Source organism: Taudactylus pleione, unplaced genomic scaffold (assembly GCF_031769625.1).
Source record: "Taudactylus pleione unplaced genomic scaffold, aTauple2 ptg000479l, whole genome shotgun sequence".
In the NCBI taxonomy this organism is placed as follows: domain Eukaryota; kingdom Metazoa; phylum Chordata; class Amphibia; order Anura; family Myobatrachidae; genus Taudactylus; species Taudactylus pleione.
In genome coordinates, this window is record NW_028284881.1 from 1,409,138 (window position 1) to 1,435,840 (window position 26,703).

General features: G+C 41.9%; 3 protein-coding genes across 9 annotated transcripts in view; 1 reads left to right on the forward strand and 2 right to left on the reverse strand.

The window, feature by feature from the left end:
- Positions 1-530: 530 nt before the first annotated feature.
- On the reverse strand, positions 531-15,695 carry RILPL2 (Rab interacting lysosomal protein like 2). 4 transcript variants are annotated; one of them, XM_088449059.1, is made up of 5 exons: positions 15,539-15,695; positions 8,842-9,170; positions 5,461-5,612; positions 4,607-4,720; positions 531-1,305 (listed from the first exon to the last, which is right to left on the reverse strand). In XM_088449059.1, exons 2-5 carry the CDS (start codon positions 9,145-9,147, stop codon positions 1,284-1,286), a joined length of 594 nt encoding a protein of 197 aa, XP_088305185.1. In that variant the 5' UTR covers positions 9,148-9,170; positions 15,539-15,695; the 3' UTR covers positions 531-1,283. The 4 variants fall into 4 exon arrangements, with proteins under 4 accessions (XP_088305185.1, XP_088305186.1, XP_088305183.1 ...); XM_088449060.1 differs by having other exon boundaries at positions 531-1,140; positions 15,554-15,694; XM_088449057.1 differs by having other exon boundaries at positions 15,554-15,694.
- Positions 15,696-15,799: 104 nt separating this feature from the next.
- On the forward strand, positions 15,800-21,245 carry SNRNP35 (small nuclear ribonucleoprotein U11/U12 subunit 35). The gene is made up of 2 exons (XM_088449144.1): positions 15,800-15,939; positions 19,985-21,245. Exon 2 carries the CDS (start codon positions 19,988-19,990, stop codon positions 20,774-20,776), a length of 789 nt encoding a protein of 262 aa, XP_088305270.1. The 5' UTR covers positions 15,800-15,939; positions 19,985-19,987; the 3' UTR covers positions 20,777-21,245.
- A 4,040-nt stretch (positions 21,246-25,285) lies between these two features.
- RILPL1 (Rab interacting lysosomal protein like 1) overlaps positions 25,286-26,703 on the reverse strand; it is a 54,354-nt gene continuing 52,936 nt past the window's right edge. For 2 of the 4 annotated variants that reach the window (XM_088449148.1, XM_088449145.1), the window contains one exon: positions 25,286-25,834. In XM_088449148.1, coding sequence (XP_088305274.1) covers positions 25,690-25,834 — 145 coding nt within the window. In that variant the 3' untranslated portion in view covers positions 25,286-25,689. The remainder of the gene's footprint in view (positions 25,835-26,703) is intronic. The other 2 variants (XM_088449149.1, XM_088449146.1) reach the window with 1 other exon arrangement.

Consider the following 26,703-nt stretch of genomic DNA (forward strand, 5'->3'; position numbering starts at 1 on the left):
GCCAATCAGCTCCTGTCATTTTTCAAACAGATGACAGTTGGGAGCTGATTGGCTGAAGCACCATTATCATACGCAACGAGTTTAATGACTCGTTGTGAATGATAGGGCCTCATTTATAAATGAGTTTTATGTTTGAAAAATGAAAGGAGCTGATTGGATGGTACTTTCTCTCTCTCCATGGCTGCTTATTACATCTACTCTTTACAGAATTATCCATGGAAACTTAGGGGTATATTTACTAAAGTGTGAGTTTTTAGAAGTGGAGATTCTACTTAACATTTATCTAGCATCTTTTAAAAGATAATAGCTAGAATCTGATTGGTTGCAATGGACAACATCTCCACTTCTATAAACCCACACTTTAGTAAATATACCCCTTAGTGTTCTTATTTCTGGGAAATTCTATAGTACCACTCATATACAGTATGTGCAATAATCAGTAATCTGCTCATTCTGCATGCGATCAGCATTATGCCAAGGTCACCCTGACAGCCCCAGCACTATAACATAGGTAAATAATTTGAGCACAGTTTCAAAATTCCAGTTTTATTGGCAGCAGAGGAATAATTTAAGGCATATTCGTGAAAATATTATGAAAAATGAATGGCTGGCTGCATACGAAAGCATAGTATCTGAAAATATAGACTTCATAGAATTACATTTTTTGGACCCCTTACCAGCATGGACAATGTAACTGTGAAATAGCAATTTAAAATCACAATAAACACTATTGAATATAGACAAAAATTTTAGGCATATCTGGTCAAATAAATGTTGTAAAAACTGTAAATGAAAAGGATCTGGCAAGTTCATAGCCAAATACATAATGGTTGAATGAGCAGCTTCAAATATAGAACATCATGCTGCGAATAGCGGATAATCCAAACCGGTTTTCTTAACTGTGCAGTTTAGAAATGAGTCTTGGTCCGTTTTTGGTAACATAAAATAACACACTGACAGTTATCAGGAGCTGGTAATACAGACTAGCACCTGTGCGCTAACTGTCTGCAGCACGTTTGGTCATGAAGTCTGGTTACAATCTTCTGTCATACACAGGTCTATCATGTAACACACACTTTTCTTCCCATGTTTCATATCACACATATAGTCATCTCTTCTCTCCAGCTTCATGTTGCATATCTATAAATGTGCATAAATTCTATATTAAGCTTTTGTAGGTCCAAAGTATAATCCAGTTTCTGAATTTCAGTTAGAGAAATCACAAAATATAAAACAAATACGCAAGGAAAAAGACAGCAGGAAGCAGCAAATGAATGTGCTTGTTACACTTGTTTAAAAGAAAACCTGTTTTGGGGGAAAAAAAAATAAAAATAAATCAAAAATCACAATTATACTAAAGAAAAGACAAAAGTAACAGTGTCCAAATGATGGTCATAGTTTTATAATAGGATCTTTAAAATGACTTGGTCACTACTGTAAACAGGGTCCTATATGTTAGAGATGAGCGGTTTGGTTTGACTCTGTTCTTTTCGCCAAAATAGCGCAAATTTGCATTTATCTTATTGGCTATACAAAACACGTGAGATCTGGAGAGCCAATAAGATGCCTTTTATGAGATCTGAACATAACCAAGTAAAACCAAACCACTCATCTCTATATAATGCCACTTACCGACTCCTGTAATCTATATAGCAGGGTGTAAATGTTTGGCTAAGATAACTCATAAGGAACTGCTTAATTGGTGCACACCCTATCTGCATGTAATGGCTCAGACCAGGGCTGTCAAAGTAGTTCGGTAGATTGAGATACACTTCTATTTTAACTCAGGTACTGTGATAACAAAATAGATGCCTTTAATCATACCCACAGGTGGCCCTGATACAGATTACATTCCTGACACTTGTATATGTGGGCTATAGAGAACAGAAACAGATTACAGATTACGGGCCTGATTCAGAGCCGGTCGCTATTTGCGGTCGTTCGTTAAAAAAAAAGGGGTGGCTATTCAAATGAACCGTTCGCTCTTTGCGGTCTGTTCACGCCTCTAGGTCTGAACGAGCTAACAAAACTTGCGGTCGTTTTTTGGGAAACTACGCCCCCTGGCCGCTCGCATCCTACGTCATGTCCGCTATTTATTAGATTAATCGAGTACATCGACCAGGGTATGAGCTGCTCGCTATTCTTGTGGTTGGTTTTTGCTACCTCAATTTTGCGAGCAGTTCTGGCTATAAAATAACCCAGTGACGTGGTCAATGACGCTCCTGTATTAATTATGCACACCCATAAAACGCCCGTTTTGACCTTTAAGCACGCCTGCGATCGGATCTCCACTCCCAGTTTTCAAGCACCTTCCCCTGTTACCACCCACATACGCCTCTTTCTGTCACTCAAATTATCAGGCATTCGCTATTTTGCGAGCACATGAATTTTGACCGCACTGACTGGTTCGCGCATGCATATAACGATCCGTGCGCATGCGCAGTTGGGCAAACATCGCTCAGAGCGAACGAGCGGCCGCTTACGAGCGGCTCTGAATCAGGCCCTATGTTCAGACGAATGTTATGGGCATGTTACAGGATTGCCGTTTGGGTGTCATGAAGTGGTTGTGTACAGAGAAGCTCACAGTGGAAGCCATATTTAGAAAGAGAATCTGCAACTACAATGGGGCTGGTGCAACTGGTGGTGGCATCTAAAGATGCACCAATCGGTATTACATCTCAGTCCTTACACAGTCAGATATACCCTTGTACACCACTAGCATATAGTCATAGACGTACGCTTGTACACCAGGGGAAGGGCTGATACTAGCATTAGCATATAGTCACAGACGTACGCTTGTACACCAGGGGAAAGGCCGATACTAGCATTAGCATATAGTCACAGACGCACGCTTGTACACCAGGGGAAGGGCCGATACTAGCATTAGCATATAATCACAGACACACGCTTGTACACCAGGGGAAGGGCCGATACTAGCATTAGCATATAATCACAGACGCACGCTTGTACACCAGGGGAAGGGCCGATACTAGCATTAGCATATAGTCACAGACGCACGCTTGTACACCATGGGAAGGGCCGATACTAGCATTAGCATATAGTCACAGACGCACGCTTGTACACCAGGGGAAGGACCGATACTAGCATTAGCATATAGTCACAGACGCACGCTTGTACACCAGGGGAAGGGCTGATACTAGCATTAGCATATAGTCACAGACGCACGCTTGTACACCAGGGGAAAGGCTGATACTAGCATTAGCATATAGTCACAGACGCACGCTTGTACACCAGGGGAAGGGCCGATACTAGCATTAGCATATAATCACAGACGCACGCTTGTACACCAGGGGAAGGGCCGATACTAGCATTAGTTTATAGTCACAGACGTACGCTTGTACACCAGGGGAAGGACTGAGACTTGCATTAGCATATAGTCACAGACACACGCTTGTACACCAGGGGAAGGGCTGATACTAGCATTAGCATATAGTCACAGAACCACGCTTGTACACCAGGGGAAGGGCTGATACTAGCATTAGCATATAGTCACAAACGCACGCTTGTACACCAGGGGAAGGGCTGATACTAGCATTAGCATATAGTCACAGACACACGCTTGTACAACAGGGGAAGAGCTGATACTAGCATTAGTAGCGTTCCCGCTAGGCTGTTTAGCGGGGCGTGGCGCCCTGCCCTCCTTCTGGAGGGCAAAAAGCGCCCTGCCCTCACAGCCTGCGGGTGCCGTCATCACCGGCGGGACGCAGTGTCCCGCGGGTGGAAAAATGTGCGGTGACCCGGTCACCGCCGGAGAATAGAAGCCTGCACATGCGCCCGGCATCTATTCTCCCTTTCTGCAGCGCTTGGGGCTGCCCGGCGTGTCTGTAAGGGCCGGGCACGCCCCCAAGTATGAAGAAAAGGGGACGTGTCTTATAGACACGCCCCTTTTCATGACCACGCCCCCTTTTCGGACGCGCACGCCACATGGTTGCCCTCTCTAGCTCCGGCGCCCTGCCTGCCGCCGGAGCTAGAGTGAACACTATATAGTCACAGACGCACGCTTGTACACCAGGGGAAGGGCTGATACTAGCATTAGCATATAGTCACAGACGCACGTTTGTACACCAGGGGAAGGGCTGATACTAGCATTAGCAAAGAGCTGCAGACACGACTGCTTTAGCGTCTTTTGCCCCAGTGTGATATTCAGAATCCGGTATCCAAGTATCTGCATTGTCACATAAGCTATCTATCGCACATATTTTCCTGAAGTTATCCAGTAACATAGTAAAGTTGTTAGGTATAGACCATTGACTGTAAGATCCTAGAACACCTGATATCATAACTGAAACCAGATCCTCAGAAGTCTGCCATGTGTGTCATGCCTCCACTTGTATCAGCATGAAAGAATACAAAAGAGAGGCAGCCACAGTATCCTCTGCTTGCTCCTGGTAACCCAGTGTTTTTTCATACAGCCGCGTTGCTGGCTGGAGCATATAGAAATAAGAGGAGGAATGGCATGCTTACACCAGCTGTAGTGTTTCCCTAATAGTATTCCAGTGACATTTTCTGTGACACTATCCCATAATATGTACCTACCCTCTTCTGTTACAGTACATGCAATATCTGATGTAATAAAGATACTTACAGACTTTTTATTGTTGACTTCTCTTTACTGCTTTCACTTAACCTTGGAGAACTGGTGATTATGGATTCATCTTCCAATGTCACAATATGTTCCTCAGTTGGAGGAATTACACCACTGTTGGAGAGAAGGTTTCCTATTAGTTCCTACAGGGAAAGTTACTAATCTGCAGGTTAGCAATAGAGGCATAATTGCAGTGTTTTCCCACTGACTTACTGCATTCGCTGTCCTGATGTTACTCCATTAAAATTAAAGAAAGCTGATTTACTAAGGGGCAGGTCTTGGCACCCAAGAAACTGAGTTGGCCTTTTGGGTAAAGCACTGTACGATTTTATTTATTTTTTTTGTGCAAAAATATGCAACAAAAACGGTTTACTGACAAATTGAGGGGACCCCACACTTTTTGTTCCTGTCTTTTTCGCAGATAGGATTGCTTTGTGCAGGCTGTTACCTGGGGTGGGCGAGTGGTGCCACACTTCAGGGCACTGACAAGTTGTGGTAGAGCCTTCTGGAGCATTCTTAGGAAGCTCAACTTTTCCATGGTCCCATCAGCAAGGATGCTCTGGGCGCATTTTTGCCCTACTACAGCCCTGGCAGTGTAAATCAGGGTTTAGGAAATGATGGTTATCGGCTGCTTACAAAACCACATCAAATCGAATTCTTCTTAAAACCTGTATTATGCTAACCCCCCTCACACCGCTAGCCAACCTGCTGCTTAGTAAATTTATCCCCAGGCTTGATTTTAACCATTTCTGTTAAGATTGTCTTTGTGATTGCATGGAAGGAAGGCTTGCTAACACCGTCAGCTCTATTTGCAAAGAGGTATGTTATTTAATAGAAAAGCATGGAGGTATAACCTTTTATAGCACTGCAACTCATCTTGTGCAACCAAAAGCTGAACCTTCAGCTTGTTCCGTTCCTGTAACACATCCCTTAGCTCCTGCAGGGTAAACCGTGGCCGATTTGGATCCGAGAGATCTATAATCATTTTGTCAGGTCCAAGGTCTGTCTGAAAAATAAAATACATATGGTACCCAAAATGCCTAAACCAAAACTAGACAGAGGGCTGAATTCAGTGTTTAAATCTCATTGAAAAGAATCAGTTGTAAGAGGAGACACAAACGCTCAGTAAGAGGAAATCCCACATAACAAGCCTGTCACTCCACTCTCATTATGAAGCAAAATATGTAATATTTATTCAATTGCAATGCAACATGATACATTTCCACTTTAGTTTAAATGAAAAAGCCTGAAATCATTATCAGATCTCTTTATCCAACTGGTAAATGCAAAATACTGTACACTTCCAAATGATATAGGACTATTACCAAATGTAAAGGCTGCTGATCTGCTACAAAAGGGATACAGTCACCAAGCCGGCATTCAAAATGTCAACATGGGAATCTGCAGAATGTCAACATGTTCACAATGTTGACATCCAACTGTCTACATGTGAAATGCTGGCATTAGCGTTAGGCTGTGGGGGGGGGGGGGGAGGGGTGTCTACCGTACTCACCGACGGAACCTCTGGATCAGATGACATCATGGAGCTCCGCATCCTCTGCTTTAGCCGGACTCGGGAGACACATATGCAGCATCAATTCCCACTGTTTTTTCAACATTCTGAGCATGTTGACATTTCATAGGTGTTGACATGGTCAATGTTGACATTATCATATCGATAAAATATTACAGAGTCAGTTACAAATGGCTAAAGAATTTAGGCCCTCATTCAGAGCCACTCGCTAGCGGCAGTACGCTCGTTCCGAGCGATGTTCGCACATCTGCGCATGCGTACGGTTTTTAGTACGCATGCGCGAACCAGTCAGTGCGGCCGAAAATCGTTGGTACGCAATATAGCGAGGGCCTGCTATTTTGAGTGACAGAATGAGGCGTATGTGGGTGGTAACGGGAAGGTGCTTGAAAACGGGGAGTGGAGATCCGAACGCAGGCGTGCTTAAAGGTCAAAACGGGCGTTTTAAGGGAGTGCATATTTAATACAGCAGCGTCATTGACCACGTCACTTGGTTTTTTTTAACTCAGAACTGCTCGCAAAATAGCGGTTGAAAACACCAACCACAAGAATAGCGAGCAGTTCATACGCTGTACGATGTACTCGATTAATCTAATAAATAGCGGACATGACGTATGGTGCGTGCGGCCAGGGGGCGTTTTTATCAAAAAAACGAGCGTATGTTTTGCTCGCTCGTTCAGACTTAGAGGTGGGAACAGACTGCAATTTGCGAACGGATCATTTGAATAGCCACCCCTTGTTTTTGAACGAACGACCACAAATAGCGAACGGCTCTGAATCAGGCCCCTAGGCCGCAGCAGCGTTCGCAAATGCAACTACGTACGCAGATCTGGCAATTGTACGCCATTGCGCATAAGCCTCGATTGCGCTTACACAGCAAAATCCATTGCAAAGTGAGTGACAGGCTGTGAGCGTTTGGGGAGGTGACGGGAGATTGGTCGTAGAAACGCAGGCGTGTCTGTCCGTTTGAATAAGTTAAACTGCCTTTTCCCTATACATACCATAACCTGTTTACACTTATTGTAAGCTCTTGAAACAGAGGTCTGGGGAACTGCTATTGATTAGGGTTTGGGTTTGGTGGGGAAGCCTACATTTTTTTTTCACTAATTCATTAAAATTGGAAACCATACTGCAATTCATAGAATATTTTTTCTGCTGAAGGTCTTTTCATATGAAAAATTATACTGGACATATATAGCAGAATTGCTGAATTTGGCCGTGCTTTCTACATGTATACTTAAAAAGAAAAATATTTAATATAGTTAACACTATCCAGATATGCCTGACTAATTGAAATGAACCACACAGTAAATTCAAAGTCCACTTAAATGACATGTATTCTCTAATGACGAGAAATGTTCACTGCTCTGCCTTAACGGGATTAAGGACGTGTGAAAACTATATTTACATATAAATAACTAGAGATAAGCCGTTCGTTTCTGACTCTGTTCTTTTCGCCAAATTAGCGCAAGTTCAATTTATCTTATTGGCTAACCAAAACATGTGAGAGCCAGAAAGCCAATAAGATGCTATTTTTGAGATCCGAACTTACCCCAGTAAGGGATGTAGTTTGGAAGACGATAGTCTAAATCCCGACCACCGGCTTCCAGATGTTCTAATCCCAGCGTGGTACTAATGACAGGCAAATCTAGACGCCTGTCATTAACCAGAAGCCGGAAGACCGATGCCCGGCATCCCGATCGAAGTGATGCCGGGCGCGGACAGACGCGGGGGGGGGGTACAGACGCGGGGGGGGGTTTAGGTTTAGGGCTCCTGGGGGGGGGACTTAGGGTTAGGCACCCCCTGGGGGGTTAGGCTAGGGGAAGGGAGGGTTAGTTTAGGCACCCCCCCGGGGACTTAGGTTTAGGCGGCGGGGAAGGGGGAGTTAGGTTTAGGAACTTAGAGGGGGGATTAGGCACTTGGGGGGGGAGGTTAGGGTTAGGGGGGGAATTAGGTTAGCGATACTTACCTTAGGGATGATCAAAATTTTCACCCTTCCCGTGCTGCCGCTGTCGGGATTTGAAACTCCGGACGTGCATCCGGCGGTAATACCTACTACACCCTCCAAGTAACACCAAACCATTTATATCTATAAGGGGCCCATTTATCAATGATCGCTTTTGCAACGCGACCAGGGCATGCCAGTAATGCCCATGATCACGTTGCAAAATGCGATCCTATCAGCCGGATGTATCATTTGGGACATGCAGGGACACTGGCTCCCTGCGATGTCTCCGGAGAGCTGCCGGCCAGTGCAGGGGGTGCTGCACATGCACATCCGCCATAGCGGGAGAAGGTTCCGGCGGATCCCTCTGCTGGCTAATTATGCACGGTGTAGCCTATAGGCTACAGCGGCTAATGCTATCTTTAGATGGCGTTAGCTGCGGGGACCAACATCTGGAATGCATCGTATTCCGTATAATGGTATATTTGGCAGCACTGCATTCACCATAGAAACCTATGGGGGTTGCGGCTGCCAGCGGTAATGGAGGGATCACAGCAGGTATTGGAGATACCTGTTGCGGTCCCTCCTTAATACATACGGGGGATACTTAATATTTGAGATAAACCCCTGAAAACAAGTGTTTTTGGGGATTATACCTAAAATGCACTTTGATAAATAGGCCCCCAAATAACAAGAATGTGCTAACAAGATAGAAGTAGAACAGCTCTAAAAACACCCACAAAATAACTCCTAGGATACCTGATTAGCTGATGGACTTTCTCTCATTAGCCTTTCAACCTCAGTCTTTAGGTTATCTCGTTCCATCTTCAGTTCTTCAGTGACAAGACTTGACTGGTTCACCAAAGTCTCCAGTACCTCCAGAACACGAACAATCTTAAATTGAAGATCAGCCACAATGTCTGATACACCACGGGCCTCTCTGCTGATCTTCAGAAGATCCTTGCCTATTACATGTGAAATATCGTACACATCTTCCACTGTCATTTGGAATGGATCCTTATCCAATGCCGTGTCTGGCGACATGTCCTCTGAATCGATTTCCATGTTCTCTGTGCGTCACACACTTCCTGACAAAGCCACAAACAATTCAAATCTTATGATTAGGAAATAAGTGTATATAGCATAAAAAGGACAATAAAAAACAAAAGACCTCAATCATTTTGAAGGTTGTGTGAGATTTAAAAGAAATGGTAACAACACAGTTTGCAGGCAGGTGAACCAACAAATATAAAAAAAGCTAACAGCGTTTGTAGAACATGTCGGGTGTAAATAGAGCATATTAGTGTTGGGCTGCTAAGAACTCCGCATTTACGTAAATACCAGTGTAAGTGCTGAGATAAGCAGGCGTGTACAGCACCCATGGGTCACTTGCCTTAGGGTGCATTCATATTCTAGTATGTTCTAGTATGTTCAACACATTTTTGAGATATTAAAGAAGTATCTGGTCTTTAGATCTACAATACAAAAGGTAGACAATATTTAGGTAGACACAAGTTAGACAGGCAATAGGTCAACAGGGACACAAGGTTGGCAGGGTCAATATGTTGACACTAAAGGTAGACGGGTATAAATGGTTGACATGGTCAAAAGGGCGAACCACAGATGGACAACGCTGTTTTTTTTTCTGGTTAGGTACTTACCGGAGGGTTAGGGTTATGCACTTACTTCGACGGTTAGGCACTTACCCCGACTGTTAGGGTTAGGCACCAGGAGGGAGGGTTAGGGAGAAGATTAGGACTAGAAAAAAATAAATAAATGTGTCGATCATTTCTGTGTCAACATTTTTGACCCTGTCGACCATTTGTACCCGTCGACCTTCTTACATGTCGACATTTAGTGTGTCGACCTATTTACCCTGTCGACCTTGTGTCCCCGTCAACCTATTGCCTGTCTAACTTGTGGTGTCCATCTTTCGATCCACACCCTTTCAGACATGATCCTATAGAATACTGACAGTGCAACAAACTGTTCTCCATCAGGCAAACTATATGAATATATCTAAACACGAATATAGTACCCATATAATGCAAAAAATAACTGCATACATTTTAGGGTTTACTTCTGCTTGTTCAGTAATTGCATGACAATAGTTTTTATTTTGCTTGCTTGATAATCCAAATCAAATATAAAATAAACACAAACAATATATAACACATTCACTTTGATGCCATTGCAAATAAAAAAAAAAATCTAGGTTTATCCAGGACATAGCCTACTTGGTGAAAGTAGCCATAAAATTATTAAGTATCCTTGATAACTACAGAATAAAAAGAAGTAGCGAACAAGTAGAGAATATGTTGTTTTCACCACACATGGACTCCATTACTGACAATAATCTTCTGGAATAGAAGACAATGACACATGAAAGAGCTTCCCATACTTATGTACACTTGTTATGTTAATGGGGGTAAACAGTTTGGCTGCAGCAGGAGAAGCTACACCACCTTAATTTATGTAAAATATAGTTGCTGTATACTCAACAAGGCTTTTGTTTATTTTCTTGTTTCCTTTCACTCTACAGCATTTGGCCTGTGGCTGGTGCCAATATATGCTACAATCACCCAAATTTATTGTATTAGATCTAATTGACTAGACACTAGAGCCTTTTAACTAACATCGATGTGAAATTTTCAGATGTTGAATGAGATGGGTTAGTTTATAAATCTGGTCAGAAAATGCCAAGATCTTATTTTGGACATGGTCATCAACTGACTGCATTAACTGTGCCTTGTATGATTTGGTCCAAGTACCTAGGGCCTGATTCAGAGCCGCTCGCTCGCGCTGTGCGTTCGCAAGTGGCCCGATGTTCTGCGTACGCGCATGCTTCATTCTGCACGTGCGCGAACTACACACTGAGATCGCAACCCTCTCGCTCACCCAGCAAAGGCAGCCCAGGGTAATGAGTGGCAGGAGAGGCCGTTTGTGGGTGGTAACAGGGGTAGGACACTAATAACGGGGGGTTGGAGATGCGAACGCAGGCATGCCTGGGTGTTTCAACACTGTTTTAGAGGCATGCATAATTAACAGGCAGCGTCATAGTACACGTCACTTGCCTTTTTTTTACACTGATTTCCTCGCAATGCTTGCGGTAGGGTAAAGCTACCTCAAGCACTGCGTTCACATCCGATGGTGCTCGATGTACCAATGTTTTAATACACTTCCTAGAGATGACGTGTTGCTGGTGGGCGGCTCTGCCTGTGCGATTGGGTGTACACATACACAAAGTGGCCGCTCGCTAAGACATGGTGGGCATGCTTATGCCTTGGCGAGCGATCACTTCCCATGGCGTCACATTGAAAAATTGGCATACGCATCTAGCGAGCATACACTATCTGTGTATGCTCGCTAGATGCGTATGCAAACGAACGGGTCTGAATCAGGCCCCTAGTTGTTCTAATCTTTCACATTGTGTGGAGTCTGCATAATGTTCCCGTACTTGTTGTGGTAGTCTAGTTTCCTCCTCCAAACCTAGGACATACTGGTAGGCTATTTGGCTTCTGACAAAAATAACCCTAGACTAGAGTGTACATGTGGTAGGGAATATAGATTGTAAGCTCCACTGGGGCAAGGAATGATGTGAATGACTATTCTCTGTAAAACGCTGCCTAATATGTGTGTGCTATATAAAAAACTGGTAATAAAGAATAACTATATTCACAATTTATTATACAGTTTTGTATGATACATAGAGGGGTATTCAATATGAAACGTTAACTTCACTGTCGAAGTTAACGTTTCATGTTGGAGTTTTTTCCAGCGTTAAAGTCTAGTGCGCGCTCCCGCTTATCCCCGTATTCAATATAAAATTAACGAAAACGGGAAACTCCGAAGTTGGATTTGCGTAAAGTTACGAATTTTTCCTTAAAATAATTGTAAGACCCCCTAAAGTTGTAAAAACATGGGGGAACACTATGGGTACCCCCGTTTTAGCCTTTAATTGAAAGTCGGGGATTTAAATAGCCGCAGCAGGTGTTTTTTTCCCCGACATTGAAGAAGTGATGCAGAAGAGCACTTAGGTTATTTTTTTCGTTTTTTTAAGTGGTCCCATCAAATTTGGGGTACATGAAAATGGGTACTAGCATATTTTGATGTCCCTAAAGTAAGTTTTTTAAAATTCTGCATTTGTGCACCTGCCGCTATAATTCTATTCTTCAAAACACCTGCCGCATACTTGCAGAATAGCCCTGAACCTACAGTCAGGTCCATAAATATTGGGACATTGACTGAATTTTCATATTTTGGCCTCTATTCACCACCACAATGGCTTTGAAATGAAACAAACAAGATGTACTTTAACTGCAGACTTTCAGATTTAATTTGAGGGTAATTACATCCAAATCAGGTGAACGGTGTAGGAATTACAACGGTTTCTATATGTGCCTCCCATTTTTTAAGGGGCCAAAAGTAATGGGACAAACTAAACAATCCTATATCTAACTTTCACTTTTTAATACTTTGTTGCAAATCCTTTGCAGGCAATTACAGCCTGAAGTCTGGAACGCATAGACATCACCAGACGCTGGGTTTCATCCCTGGTGATGCTCTGCCAGGCCTCTACTGCAAATGTCTTCAGTTCCTGCTTGTTCTTGGGGCATTTTCCCTTCAGTTTTGTCTTCATCAAGTAAAATGTATGCTCAATAAGATTCAGGTCAGGGGATTGACTTGGCCATTGCATAACATTCCACTTTGTAGCCTTAAAAAAACTCTTTGGTTGCTTTTGGAGTATGCTTCGGGTCATTGTCCATCTGCACTGTGAAGCGCCGTCCAATGAGTTCTGAAGCATTTGACTGAATATGAGCATATAATATTGCCCGAAACACTTCAGAATTCATTCTGCTGCTTTTGTCAGCAGTCACATCATCAATAAATACAAGGGAACCAGTTCCTTTGGCAGCCATACATGCCCACGTCATGACACTACCACCACCATGCTTCACTGAGGAGGTGGTATGTTTTGGATCATGATCAGTTCCTTTCCTTCTCCGTACTCTTCTCTTCCCATCATTCTGGTACAAGTTGATCTTTGTCTCATCTGTCCATAGGATGTTGTTCCAGAACTGTAATGGCTTTTTTAGATGTTGTTTGGCAAACTCTAATCTGGTCTTCCTGTTTTTGTGGCTCACCAATGGTTTGCATCTTGTGGTGAACCCTCTATATTCACTCTTGTGAAGTCTTCTCTTGATTGTTGACTTTGACACATATACATCTACCTCCTGGAGAGTGTTCTTGATTTGGCCAACTGTTGTGAAGGGGTTTTTCTTCACCAGGGAAATAATTCTTCTGTCATCCACCACAGTTGTTTTCCGTGGTCTTCCGGGTCTTTTGGTGTTGCTAAGCTCTCCGATGCATTCTTTCTTTTTAAGAATGTTCCAAACAGTTGATTTGGCCACACCTAATGTTTTTGCTATCTCTCTGATGGGTTTGGTTTGATTTTACAGACTAATGATGGCTTGCTTCACTGATAGTGACAGCTCTTTGGATCTCATATTGAGAGTCGACATCAACTGATTCCAAATGCAAATGTCACACCTAGAATCAACTCCAGACCTTTTACCTGCTTAATTGATAATGAAATAACGAGGGAATAGCCCACACCTGTCCATGAAATAGCTTCTGAGTTGATAGTCCCATTACTTTTGGCCCCTTAAAAAGTGGGAGGCACATATTGAAACCGTTGTAATTCCTACACCTTTCACCTGATTTGGATGTAATTACCCTCAAATTAAATCTGAAAGTCTGCAGTTAAAGCACATCTTGTTTGTTTCATTTCAAAACCATTGTGGTGGTGAATAGAGGCCAAAATCTGAAAATTCTGTCAATGTCCCATTATTTATGGACCTGACTGTATTTCCCTATTGTTTAACAATTTTTTCCCATTTATTTTTTTTTGTACCCCAATTTTTAAATACATTTTTTGGGGTGTCCCTATTTTTTTTTAAAACTTTTTTTCGACACAGTTCTTTTTTTAAATGTCATTCTCAGGGGTGCAGGCTATTTTTTTTTAAGCCTGCACCCCTAAACCCCAATTCTGCACTTTTTTTCGACACCTATTCAATGGTGAAAAGTTATCACCGTTTTTTATCAAAGACTTGTCAAAACTGCGATAAGTCTTTGATATTGAATACGGTGTAAAAGTAAAACCTGCGATAATTACGTCATAATTGCGATATTAACGCAAAAATGATGTTATCGCACCCATATTGAATACCCCTGATAGTGGTAAATGCTTACACAATTTACACACCATGCATCAAGCTTCCTTCCTTATGTAATATAGTGTGTATTTTATTTTATGATGTAAAGGTCCAGGTAGTTACAGTAATTACTCCCTAAGGGGGCGATTCAAACGTTTGTAGCTCCCGTCTAAACTGCATGGAAGCTATTCAATTGTTTGTGCGACCAGCGCCTTTCTCACACGAGAATGCACAGGATTAGCAGCTTATTCCATGCTAAGTGCCAGACTAGCAGCAGTTACAGCACGTCTGGCGCTCATGAGCAGTCCCGAGGTCACTTATCACGGATTTCTGCTTGCAACCCTCTTGAGGTGAAAGCAGATATCCACAATAAGTGTGGCCTCTGGGCTGGTCAAGCAATCAAGTGAATAGTTTAGTGCAGTTTAGACTGGAGCTACATAAGTGTTATTTACATATATTCCTGTAGTAGACCCCCAGATATTAACTAGGACTCTTTGCATAGCGTCTAGCCTCCTTAATACAGCATTAGGCAAGAATGCATTTATTGCTTGTTTCCAATAGTAACTAGAATGCTCTTTGACATAAATATTAAGCTGGGTACACACTAGACAATTATCACCGGTCTGCTAGATATTAGATTGTTGGCCAGAGAATTGTTTAGTGTGCACCAGGGCCCGATAGTTGGTCGATAACCCGTTGGAACTGTCACCGAAATATCGTGTGCTGCACACACTATGTAGGTCCCGTCGGAAAGGCTATGTTCGGAATTTGTAGTGTGCACGGAGACCGGTCCGATCCTGCATATAAAAACGTCACCTTAACGATTTGAAGTCCAGATGATGGTTTGAAACAAAACAATTATCGTGTATTGTGTGTGCTCCACATCTGGTGTTGTCAGGTGTGTACCTAGCTTAAGTATTACTTCAGTTAATTTGTAAATCTCCATAGTGCTCTTCAGCCCTGAGCAGTGAGGAAAACACAACAGGGTATACTAAGTAAATATATATAGTAGAGAGGTGCCTAAGACACAGCCCAGCTCATAGTTTATATTGGGACAGAAGTCATTGCGTACCAGTGTGAGTAACATATGAGAATAGGGTAGGCCCTAATACAGAGGAGGGAATTGAGACAGAAGATATAGTGCTCCACTGAATACAGGTCAGCTATTTTGTAGTGCACAGTTACATGCTCACTATCCGGAAACATATATACCTAGAACATGCTGTATACTGATTTCTTACACGAATGTCTCTCACCAAAGAATGTCGCCGCCGAGACCTCTGCGTTGGCCTCAGTCACTTCCTCAAGTCACTTTATAGTTACTCCACACAGGCGACTCTGCATGCAGTTTCCATGGAGACGACATTCTTCCATTCACACTTCATCTCATCTCACTCCAGCCAATCACCATCTGCGCACCGGCTAACGTCATGCGTTTCAAGACTCGCCATGAGCTATCCAATAGGGATACCTGTTGATGTAGAAGTCAGGCGCTAATTGGTTAACGTATTGCACAAGCGACACGGTATTAAGCCTTACTTACTAATTTCCGACCCTTTCCCAACAACACACCTGGAAGGGGATCTGTCTCATTCCACAATACAACAAAGCTGTAAGCCGTCTGAGTAGCTGATTGTCGCCTGTAAGTATCCCAGTGAAGGGTTACCCGTATGATAACCGCATATGTCTAGGATGAGATTTACGGAGGTTTCCTTAGTGCTGGCGTCTGTGTATGTTATAACGTTTTCACCAGCTCGATTGGCAGACGCCGCAGATTTTGGAGGGGATTTAACGTCTCAGCTTTAGTAAATGGTCTATCTGTATATCTGTTTCATATGCCTCCTGCCACACGTCTAGTGGGAAGAGGGTAAAAACTGCATCCATGCTCACTGTATAGAAAAGAATGGGTCCACCCTAAACTCGCCCACACACTCCTAGAAATGCAGGGTCCCTCACTGGCGTAATCATCAAACTTTTTTTTTTTTTTTTTCTTTTCATAAAATTATGTAGAAACTGCAGTTTGTGCCTAATTTTAAGAATTGTAGCTATGTACTAATGGCACAATGCAAGAGATTTCACAGAAATAACCAGCAGAGTGTTAATTAGCGCTGCAGATCGCAGTCCCCATTATTAACAATGGGGACCACCATCTGATCCCTATGTACCAAACTCCAAAAAGTGAGCGTTTGGCCCCGTTAGTTTACACCACCTTCAGATGGTGTAAAATGCTGCAAGCCTACAGAGGCTTCACATGCAGGAGAGAGATCTTCCGATCTCCCTCCCGCAGACTCAGGTCATCATCAGAACCTGACACTGCATATGTTCAGTGTCAGCTTCCCTTGGAGAAGTCTTTCACAAACGTGAAGGACTTATACAAAATGCCGGGGATATAACTTGCAGGGACAGCGGTTACCCCAGCCGCTGTCCCTTCGCGATTCCCTTAGTACATAGCGGGGATATTTTCATTAAGAATGAAAATATTTGCAGTGATACGGATCCTTAACAATTGTGTAACTGATGCCATTATTAATAAATAGGCCCCTAAATCTTTTTGGTGGGTTTCACTTTTTCCAATGCATTTTGCATGAATACAGCTTTTTCAATATACTTAGGCCCGTATTCAATTAGCCACAGAAAGCCGAGATCCGCGAAATAGTATAGCCGATTGCGACTTTTTGCCTGTCGGAAATGTATCGCCGTATTCAATTCCATCCACTTTTTGCGTATGTCAAAAGTCAATGCAATGTAATAGGCAAAACAAATTTGCCTCCGAATAGGTGGAGAAAAGAAGTGCAAAATTTTTATTTGGGGTGCAAAGGTGGGGAAAGCACTCAGAACCCATGGAACAGCTCCCCAATGGACAACTGTGTCAAATTCTCAAAAATAAAAAAAATACATTTGTGTACCCCCCAAAAAAGTACTTTGAATTTGGGAGTGAAAAAGTGCAAAGTGGGGGGATAAGTTTGCAAACTAGCAAAATAAGGTTCTGGGGGTGCACTAAGAAGGGGTCAAGTGTTTTGGGGATTGCAGGTGCATTTTTGGGGTTGGAATTTCACTTTATTTAAAAGTTCACTTTTTATAGACATTAAAATATGCTAGCACCCGTTTCCAGGTACCCCAAATTTGACAGGACTACTTATTTTCTCCACAAAATACTGCTTTATGCTATTCTTCACCACTTGTGCAAAGATGCAAATTAGTAGCAAGTGTGTGTACTTAAGTACCCCAAACAGTTGTATTAGGGCTAATCGGGCACTACTACATTGATCCCCAATGTTTTTGCAGCTTATTGGGGGGTTCAGGCTGATTACCCAGTTTCTGACACCACTTTTCGCCTGTCCTGTCTTTGCGTGTCGCCATTTTTGCGTCTTTTGGAATTGAATACGGCGAATAGCGGGGGCGTGCACAATAGGTTTCCGCAGCTAAAATGAATGAATACGGGCCTTGGTATGGATTTGAAAGATCCGGGTTTTACCCACACCCTTCTACCACTATTCCTGATATTGCTATAAATAATGGATAATAAAATATTAGTGAACTGAGCTCTACATACATTCCTCCCCTTCTATACTCCAATGTCCTACACCTTACTCTCCCACTACTCTAGCCCACATATACAAAGGTAATGTATTATCCCTTTTATTCTACATTTTACATGACCTCTAAGGAATACAGCTCACACCTCCTCTCTGTACACAACAGCTATTTGCTAACATTTACTGTAAGCTCACAGTTTATTATTTCCTTTATAAATGTATATCAATATCTGTAGTCTTCCCATGTGTACGGGGACACCTCATTTGTATGATGTTTGTATATTCATTCTCAAAATATTTTATTTAGTAAGTCTATAACCGTATTTAGATATGTACATTATTAATCATGTTACAGCAATATACCATAATGAAGAACAACGTAATACTGTTATTTATTAAGTCCACTGTTATACATTTAAGGTAGTGATGGCTCTGAAGAGCTTGCTTTCTGCAGTTCTATAGAAAAAGTGACCTTTTACAGCTGATTGCATTCAATGTACCAAAATAATTAACAAAATTATCAGCACATGTCATTTCTTTCTTTGGAGGTAAAACCGTTAATTGACAATTACCCATATTATTTAAACATGCTACAAGTTATCAGACATTTGAGAATTTGTGAGCATGAGGGATGATCCCTTCTGCACATACAGTTTCTATCAGTAATCCCAAAGACTGACTTTATAGCCAGCCTATTTTAGTGGAAAATGGTTAGTAACAGAGGATACTTTGCATGCAACTGCGGTATCTGGTCAGAAGGTTGACCATAATTTTGTCGACATTCATAGTGTCGATACCACAATGTCGAATTGGTTAAACATGTCTTGAAAAAAAAATGTGGAGTGATCCAGCACCGGATCTGATTGTGTCAGAGAGTATATTATTCAGTATGGTAACCAACATATGATAGATTACTAATGTCCCAAAATTCCTAATTGTTGGCATTGTCCCAGGAATTGAATTCAGGGTACTCAGTAAAGAGATAATTAGGAAAGGCTATTTAAGGTAAGTCATTCCTTTTTGGGGCATTCTTTTTGCATATCTATATAGATAATAGTGTTCACTCTAGGACCCGGCACTTACAGACATGCTGGGCTGCCCCCAAGTTCTCCTGTCTCTGTGAATAGATGCTGGGCGCATGCGTCCGGCATCTATTCGCCGCCATTTTTCCCACCGACAGCACTCGATAGGTTGCTTTAGCAGGGTACCACCAAAAGGGCAGGGCGCATTCTGGCCTTTTGAAATCGGGCAGGGCGCTGCACCCCGCTAAAACAGCCTTGCAGAAGCACTAGATAAATAGATGAATAATGGATAAGATAATTTGAATAAGGATAACACTTATATTTTATTTCACCTCTTACAATATTGGGGTATCCAGACTACAAAATGATGGAAAGTCTGCCTCTAAACGGTTATTATTTATAGTGGATGCTTAATAAGCAGATTCTATGTTCTAAAACTAGAAAAGACCATTCTATTCATAGTGCATCAAGACCAATTTAGTCTAACGGCAACATTTTATCTTTATCCATTTAACTTATTTAATAAAGCCGTAGACAACGGGGATAAATACAGTTATGCTCCTCAGTTTGGAGTGACATTTGAATCCTACATTGATGCTAATAAGGAACATGTGATTGGTGATCTACAGAGATTTCATGTACTGAGAACAGACACTACTTTGGAATGTCTCAATTTTCACTTTATGCGACATACGATGTTCCATGTTCTGATGAACCTTATTATAAGGCTGAATTTATGTGAATACTGAGGTGATGGTGTGTGTTACTTATTTGCATAAAAAATATACACAACATATAAAATTGTATCTTGTTGCAGGAAGACACTTCAAACTAGCTTCAGATGAAGGAGTATAACTGTGTTTGTCGCCATTGCCTACAGCCTTATTAAATAAGTTTGTTAATTGTTCATCATGTCGACATATCTGGCCAGAAAAAATAAATGTTGACATGGTAATTGTCGACCAATCATACCGCAGACGCAACTGTACCATAATTTTAAATACATTATCAATTTTTTTTTTAAGATAATATATATTTATGTATGTTGATCTATTGTATTAACTTGCATTTCAGGCTTTAAATAAATAAGTAGCTCACTATTCTCTATCTAATAATGTCTTTTATCTAGAAAATGAATGAATGGACACCCATAGCAAAGAAATATGACCCTCTGAAAGCTGGCAGTATTGATGGCACAGATGAAGAGCCTCATGACCGCGCTGTCCTCAGGGCGATGTTGGCTCGTTATGTTCCCAACAAAGGTGTCGTTGGAGACCCCCATTTGACTTTGTTTGTGTCTAGATTAAGCCAACAAACCACTGAGGAAAAACTAAAAGAGGTATTTTCTCGTTATGGAGACATACAGAGGATCCGTTTGGTTAGAGATTTCATAACTGGATTTTCAAAGGGTTATGCATTCATAGAATACAAACAAGAAAATGCAATAAAAAAAGCTCACAGAGATGCCAACAAGTTGGTGATTGATCAAAGAGAAGTATTTGTGGATTATGAACTGGAAAGAAATCTAAAAGGATGGATCCCCCGGCGACTAGGAGGAGGGTTTGGTGGTAAAAAAGAATCTGGCCAGTTGAGGTTTGGAGGGCGGGATAGACCCTTCAGAAAGCCAATTAATTTGCCATTGTTTCAGAATATGCGCATGGAGGGGCATGGAGAGAAAAGACACAGATCTCGTTCTAGAGAAAGAATTCAGGAGTGGAGAGGAAAGAAAACTGATTACACAAGGGACAGAAGAAGAGAGGGGAGGTGGCAAGACAAGCCACAGGCTCGACATGACAAAGAACAGACTGCAGAGAGACATTTCAAGGAAGAAAGGAACACAGACCGGGAAAGAGATGACAAAGTCAGACGAAGAAAGGAAGGAAGAAGAGAGAGAAGCAGAGAACGAGATAACAGGAAATGAAGGAAATCGATTTTCCTAATGCAAATCCTTTAACATTAGAGAACTGGGACTGAGCAACTTCAGATATTGGGAATTTCCAGTTCGGAATGATGTATTATTGTAACAGTTTGCATGATTTTGTCCATGCACCTTCAGAAACTAGTCTCAGTTGCTATTCTTGTATTAGTACATATTAATTAATATTACATTATTTAACAATTGGTATCTGTTGCTCACTCACCACTCCTCCTGTGCCTTCCCCATGTACCTCATATTTTCATATGACATTACCATGCTGCACCTCTCTCCCTCACATTTGGAGAAAAAGCCATGCAAATAGTTCCTCTATTACAGCACAGGGACAAGAGGACTAGTCAGTAATTATGCCCATGGCATCCCATATGATCAAAGCAGTGAGTTGTGCTGCTGACTTCAACCATAATGTGTATAGAATATTATTTTAATAAATGCCTCACACTGTTTAATAACATGGGTGCATATACTGGTATATATTTATAAATGTTAAAATGTTTGTTCTTTTCTCATGAATTAGCATTTTTAGTTTAGTGGCTGTTGCAGCCATATACTGCCCCTGGAAGCCCGTGCAGACCTTGACCGTGTGGAGTCCAGTGCTTTGCCCAGAGCTGGAACTTTCCAATATAGGACTAAGGCATTCCACATTTAAAACTTTAGAAATTAAACTGTGCCACTTTATTTAAATGTAAATAGTGTATATACACAATATTAGGCTGATGGCCTTTACATTTGCTAGAAACACTCTAGTTTTGCAGTAGCCACATTGGGCCTGATTCAGTTGTACACAAATAGCAATGTTTCTGTAGCGTGAGTGATTGTTAGCCATTGCTCATGCGTGTAAGCAGCACTGTGCACATGCAGCCATTGTATTACGCTCACGCAGAGGATTCATTCACAAAGTGAGCGACATTTAGTCAGCGTTTGCGGGGAGGTAACTGTAGAAATGCAGGTGTGTCAGGGCTGTTTAAACACCGTTTTCTGGGCGTGCATAAAGTAGCCACTATGTCCTTGGTCACAGCAGGAAAGCTCTCTGCCTGTCTGCGACAGCTTAGGCTTACTCAGAAGACTGGTGGCCGTCTGATCTGCGTTTGATGTTTCTGGTTTTGTGTGTGAGCGGCGGATGTGAGATGCTGTCAGTGGGCGTCACTATGCACTGGACGGCCGGTGAGTCATTAGCATATTTTCAATATTGCGATATGTGAGAGATCGCATCTGTGATTGCATTAGCCGTCCACATCTGAATCAGCCCATTGTGTCATATTGCTTTACTTAAGTAATATTTACATATACATTATGCTCAGGACATTGACAGAGGCTTCTATTGTAGAAGACAAGTTTTCCTAAGGGAAGCCAGGAATACATAGTATGTAACCCGTTCAGTCCATGACCACCAATATTGTAAAAATAAGTCACCTGTATTCACAGTTATCAAATAGGACAGAGGGCCTCATTCAGAGGTGGTCGGAGGATGCAAGCGGTCGCTCAGAAACTGGGCGGCCGCTTGCATCCTGACCGCCCGCCTCTGTTTCAGTCGTTAGGCTGTGGGTTTACACCCACAGCTCTAACGACCGCTAGGGTGATGGTCGCGATGGTCAGAGACCATCGCGACCATCGGGGCTTACGACTTGTCGTAAGCCCCGGAGAGCTTCTGGCTCTGTCAGAGCCGGAAGCTCTCCACTGACATCGCTAGTGATGTCAGTAGGGCCTCCCCCAAACGGCAGGCGTTCCCATGGGAACGCCTCCGTTTGGGCTGCCACCCCCCCGGCCCGCCTTCCAAACGGGGCGAGCTGTCAATCAACATCGACAGCTCGCCCCCTTTGGAAAGAGACCCGCTACGACCGGCGCTGTCGGTTGTAGCGGGTCTCACACATGCGCACGAAGGAGCCGGCTCCCTCGTGCGCATGCGCACTTGACAAACATCGAGGCGACCGTGCGGTCGTAGACCGTACGGCCACCTCTGAATGAAGGCCAGAATCCCCAGCACCTGATATCATCATGAACTGCCACTCAAAAGATATCAGGGCTAATAAACAGTATAGGACTTTCTCTGTACATGGTTGGAAAAGCAAAAACTGTGTTAATAACCTTTGTTTGTTTTTCACTTCAGACTTAGTGATGATAAAGTCCATACATTACGTATATGCCTGATCACTTGTGGCTCTGGAGAAGATGCCAGTGCATTTGAATGTTATGTACAATAAAGTAAAGCACTGTGTCCATAAATAAAATATTTACTACCCAAATTCTTTATACATTAATATTCAAACTATTATCACTTAATACTGTAAAATGTTATGGCAAAACCTCAAGGTACCAATACCTTTTATATATCTACATACATTATTAGGCACAATGAACAACATGGCTGCACCCCTACCCCAGCTATAAGTGTTGTGTACAGTTCAGGTTTCCCAACTGAGCACATTCAGACCCCAAAATATGCTGTAGCTGCAAACAGGAATCGTTGCGCCCCAGGCAATAAGCAAAAGACTTTTCAGGAGTATATGAACAAAATAAATACAGACCAATGATGCATGCACCATATTGGTCCATTTTGCTCCTAAAGCCATGCAAACACCCAGCCGTGTGACACACAGTTCTGTTAGAGGAAAAATTCTCTATACATGGTCTGAAGATGAAGGCACAACTAGGTCACACTCTGGCATTAAGCTCCCATGTGACCATGTCCTAATAGAGCCATAGGGGCATATGTATCAAAGCTTGATGTGAGATATATATATCACCAACCAATCGGCTTCTAACTTACATTTTGCAGGCTGTGTTTAAAAATGATAGTAGGAGCTGATTGGTTGGTGATATATATCTCACATCAAGCTTTGATACATATGCCCCTATGGCTCTATTAGGACATTGTCACATGGGAGCTCTTAATGTGCGAAATTATCACCTTGTTACTTGCAAGGTCTACAACACCAGTTTGCCGTTTATTGTGGTTGATTTGTATATTTCACCTACCGATTAGCATAACAATTAGTTACTGCTAGAGGTGAGTATGGCACATTTCCATTTAAAATGGGTGTTGTGTAATATATACATATTCAACATAGTAATGCAGTAATATTTGGCATTCAGCTGAACATAGATTCATTTACAAATGATGCTGCCAAATACCAATATGAATCTGAATATTACAAATCAGTAGGAGCGGCCTAAATTATATACTTTTTTTTAATATTAGCTATTGGAATTAATCATTTTGTTCTATACACTAGAATGACAGACAATCGGGATTCTACTAAAACAAATAAACCCTTTGTTATTCAGCTAGAGGCCAAACTAAATTCTGAAGTCAGTGGATGGAAATGATGCATGTATCTCATTGTGCTCAGCTTTGCAGGATCTTTACTTCTCTCACGTGTTAATTGAACGGTCTAGCAAATGTATTTAAACAAAAATGTTATTTCCACACGGCTTGATAAATGCTTTAAGAGTGCATTTTGTATATAGACTCTGGCATTGCTATTCAAATTGTTTTAGAGGATGTTCTGAGAACTTTAGGTGGTCACTTTGTGATTCTTCTGGACAGTTCAGTCTCCTTCGTATGGAGCAGGCCATATAGAGCCAATTCTGAACACGATCTACCAATATGTCTGTTGCGATGGTGGGAGAAATATTAGATGAAGACCATACGTGTCTATGATTGTGTAGCATATTTAGGTATAGATTTGTCCATACAGAACTGTGGTCTAGCAGCTGCCTCTGCCGTATATGGAAACCTATACGCAATGTTAGGTCCCAAGTGACTGTAGTCATTTTCCGATAACTAGAACAAATCAGCTCTTGTATATGACATCTACCTTGAGGCTTTGCAGCTGGACAAATGGAGCCGTGTTTTACAGCTACTGTATGTTATAATTATTAATAGTGCAGAGGGTGACTGAGGCACAGGTGTGAATGCGATGAGGCCTCCTCATACTGATGGATGTAACAAATATTTATTGAATTGTGCTTTATCTCTGTCTTCCCTGCACCCACTCACTATTTCCTTGATGGTTTGTAGATATCGGGGGAAGGCCAACTTCTGTTTCATGTAGTCTAGTCCGACGTGATGGAGAAATTATGATTGTCGTTTCTAGTAGCAAATGGTTTGGGTAATGATGCTTAGAAACAAATTTTAATTTGTAGTGTCCATTTTCCTTTCATTTCCACATTTTATAACCATTTTTTTACAGGGCACCACAATCTTCTGCAACACCCCATGATAAATAATGCTTACCCCACACTGGCACAGTAGCATGATCAGTGTTGACCGTTGTTATTGTTAAATAGTGGTGCTCACTATTTATTTTTTTCTTAAGCTGGAACCCCAGTGTCTCATTATTCCTTGTTCTCAGATGTCAGTGTTCTATTGTGCAAGGATCTCGGCACCAAATTCTGAGACCCATCTACTGCAGCTTCATCATTGACAAGCATATAAAAGTGCTCCCACTGCCAACATATAGTTGCGCTATCACAGACTGAGTAGACTGGGAATATTTACAAGAAGAAAGTTTATCAAGGATTTAAGAAACACTGGCGTCATTGAAATGTATGGCAGGATGCATTTCTTTATTCTTGGCTCATCCTAGGAAATAAGTACCTCAACTGTGGGTCAGGGACAGGCTCTGAATCACCCAAAACTGTAGCATTCCAGTTTTTCTCTTTTTCTTCCTCCTGGTATAAATAGGTACCACTAAAAATTACTTTGGGTTAAATTACTAAGCAGTTATTTTTTGCTGCAGCATGCAAAGAGCTCATTTTCTCTTTTTACCCCCCCCCCCCCCCCCCCTGGTAAGCATATTACCCTGCACTGCGTGTTATGTGTGGTTATTGCAAAGTGAAATGATTTCAGGCATGTAAGGCAAAACAAATGTCCACGCACACTGCCTCTGGTTCAGTCACATGTGCTGTAAAGCTTCTTGTCCCTGTTCTGTGTAACCGTCGTCTCTGTTGTAATCTGCCCAGACACCAAAGGATTCCTGTAAGGTGACATTTTTCTGCAGCATGGGCATCCGTTTCTTGTCCCTTGAGAAAAAACTAAACCTATGGAAAGAGAATAAACAGTGTCAGATATACACTACAAGAGTGACTTTACCACTCAGATAGGCGTTAGTATCTAGGTTCTGCAGTCAGGTCAAATCTTTCTTTACCTAGCTCTATACAGTTAGATTGGCATTTGAATAGAATTACAAGTCGTTAAAATATTGTTTACTGATTCACAGCTCCAGATTGTTGGGTGACCAATAATAAATATGGTGAAAAAAAAAATGAAATATATGAGAATATATTTGGTCAATGATCAACTGGGCTGTTTTCTTTTTCAGCAGTTCGAAAAATGGTTACTATTTGCCATGACGTTATGGAGTACGGTGGATAGGCATTGTTCCCTACAGCCGCCAAGCTGATTCTGCATCTTTCTAGTACAGTTTAGAAAATTAAAGCCTTCAACCAGCAGAGCTTGCATTCTGTACTGACTGCGGGAAAACTAAATGGTGGAGGTGTGAGGCAGGAGTCTGCCCAAATGTGGATCCCTTTTCAGTAAATACCTGGTTGGATGTACAGCAGCTGACTGGAGCCCCAGGTTCTGGCCTGGTAAATTAACATGTATAGGTTATGCTGCTCTATGCACTGGCTTATCTGATCCAATTTCACTGAAGAAGTAGGAATAGTATAAGAAAAAATGATACATTATATATATAAACAGTTTTTAATGCTGCGACTATGCGGTATCTTATGAAACTTTATATTATAATAGATTTTTCTGTACTAAATGGACATATTTTAAATGCATCCATCAGGTTTATTTTAACCATAGGGGCTAGTGATCTAACTTTAATACGATTAGGGCCTGTTATTATAATCCTGTACACATTGTATATGTAAAACTGCAATACTTTCTCTTTCTGTCACTG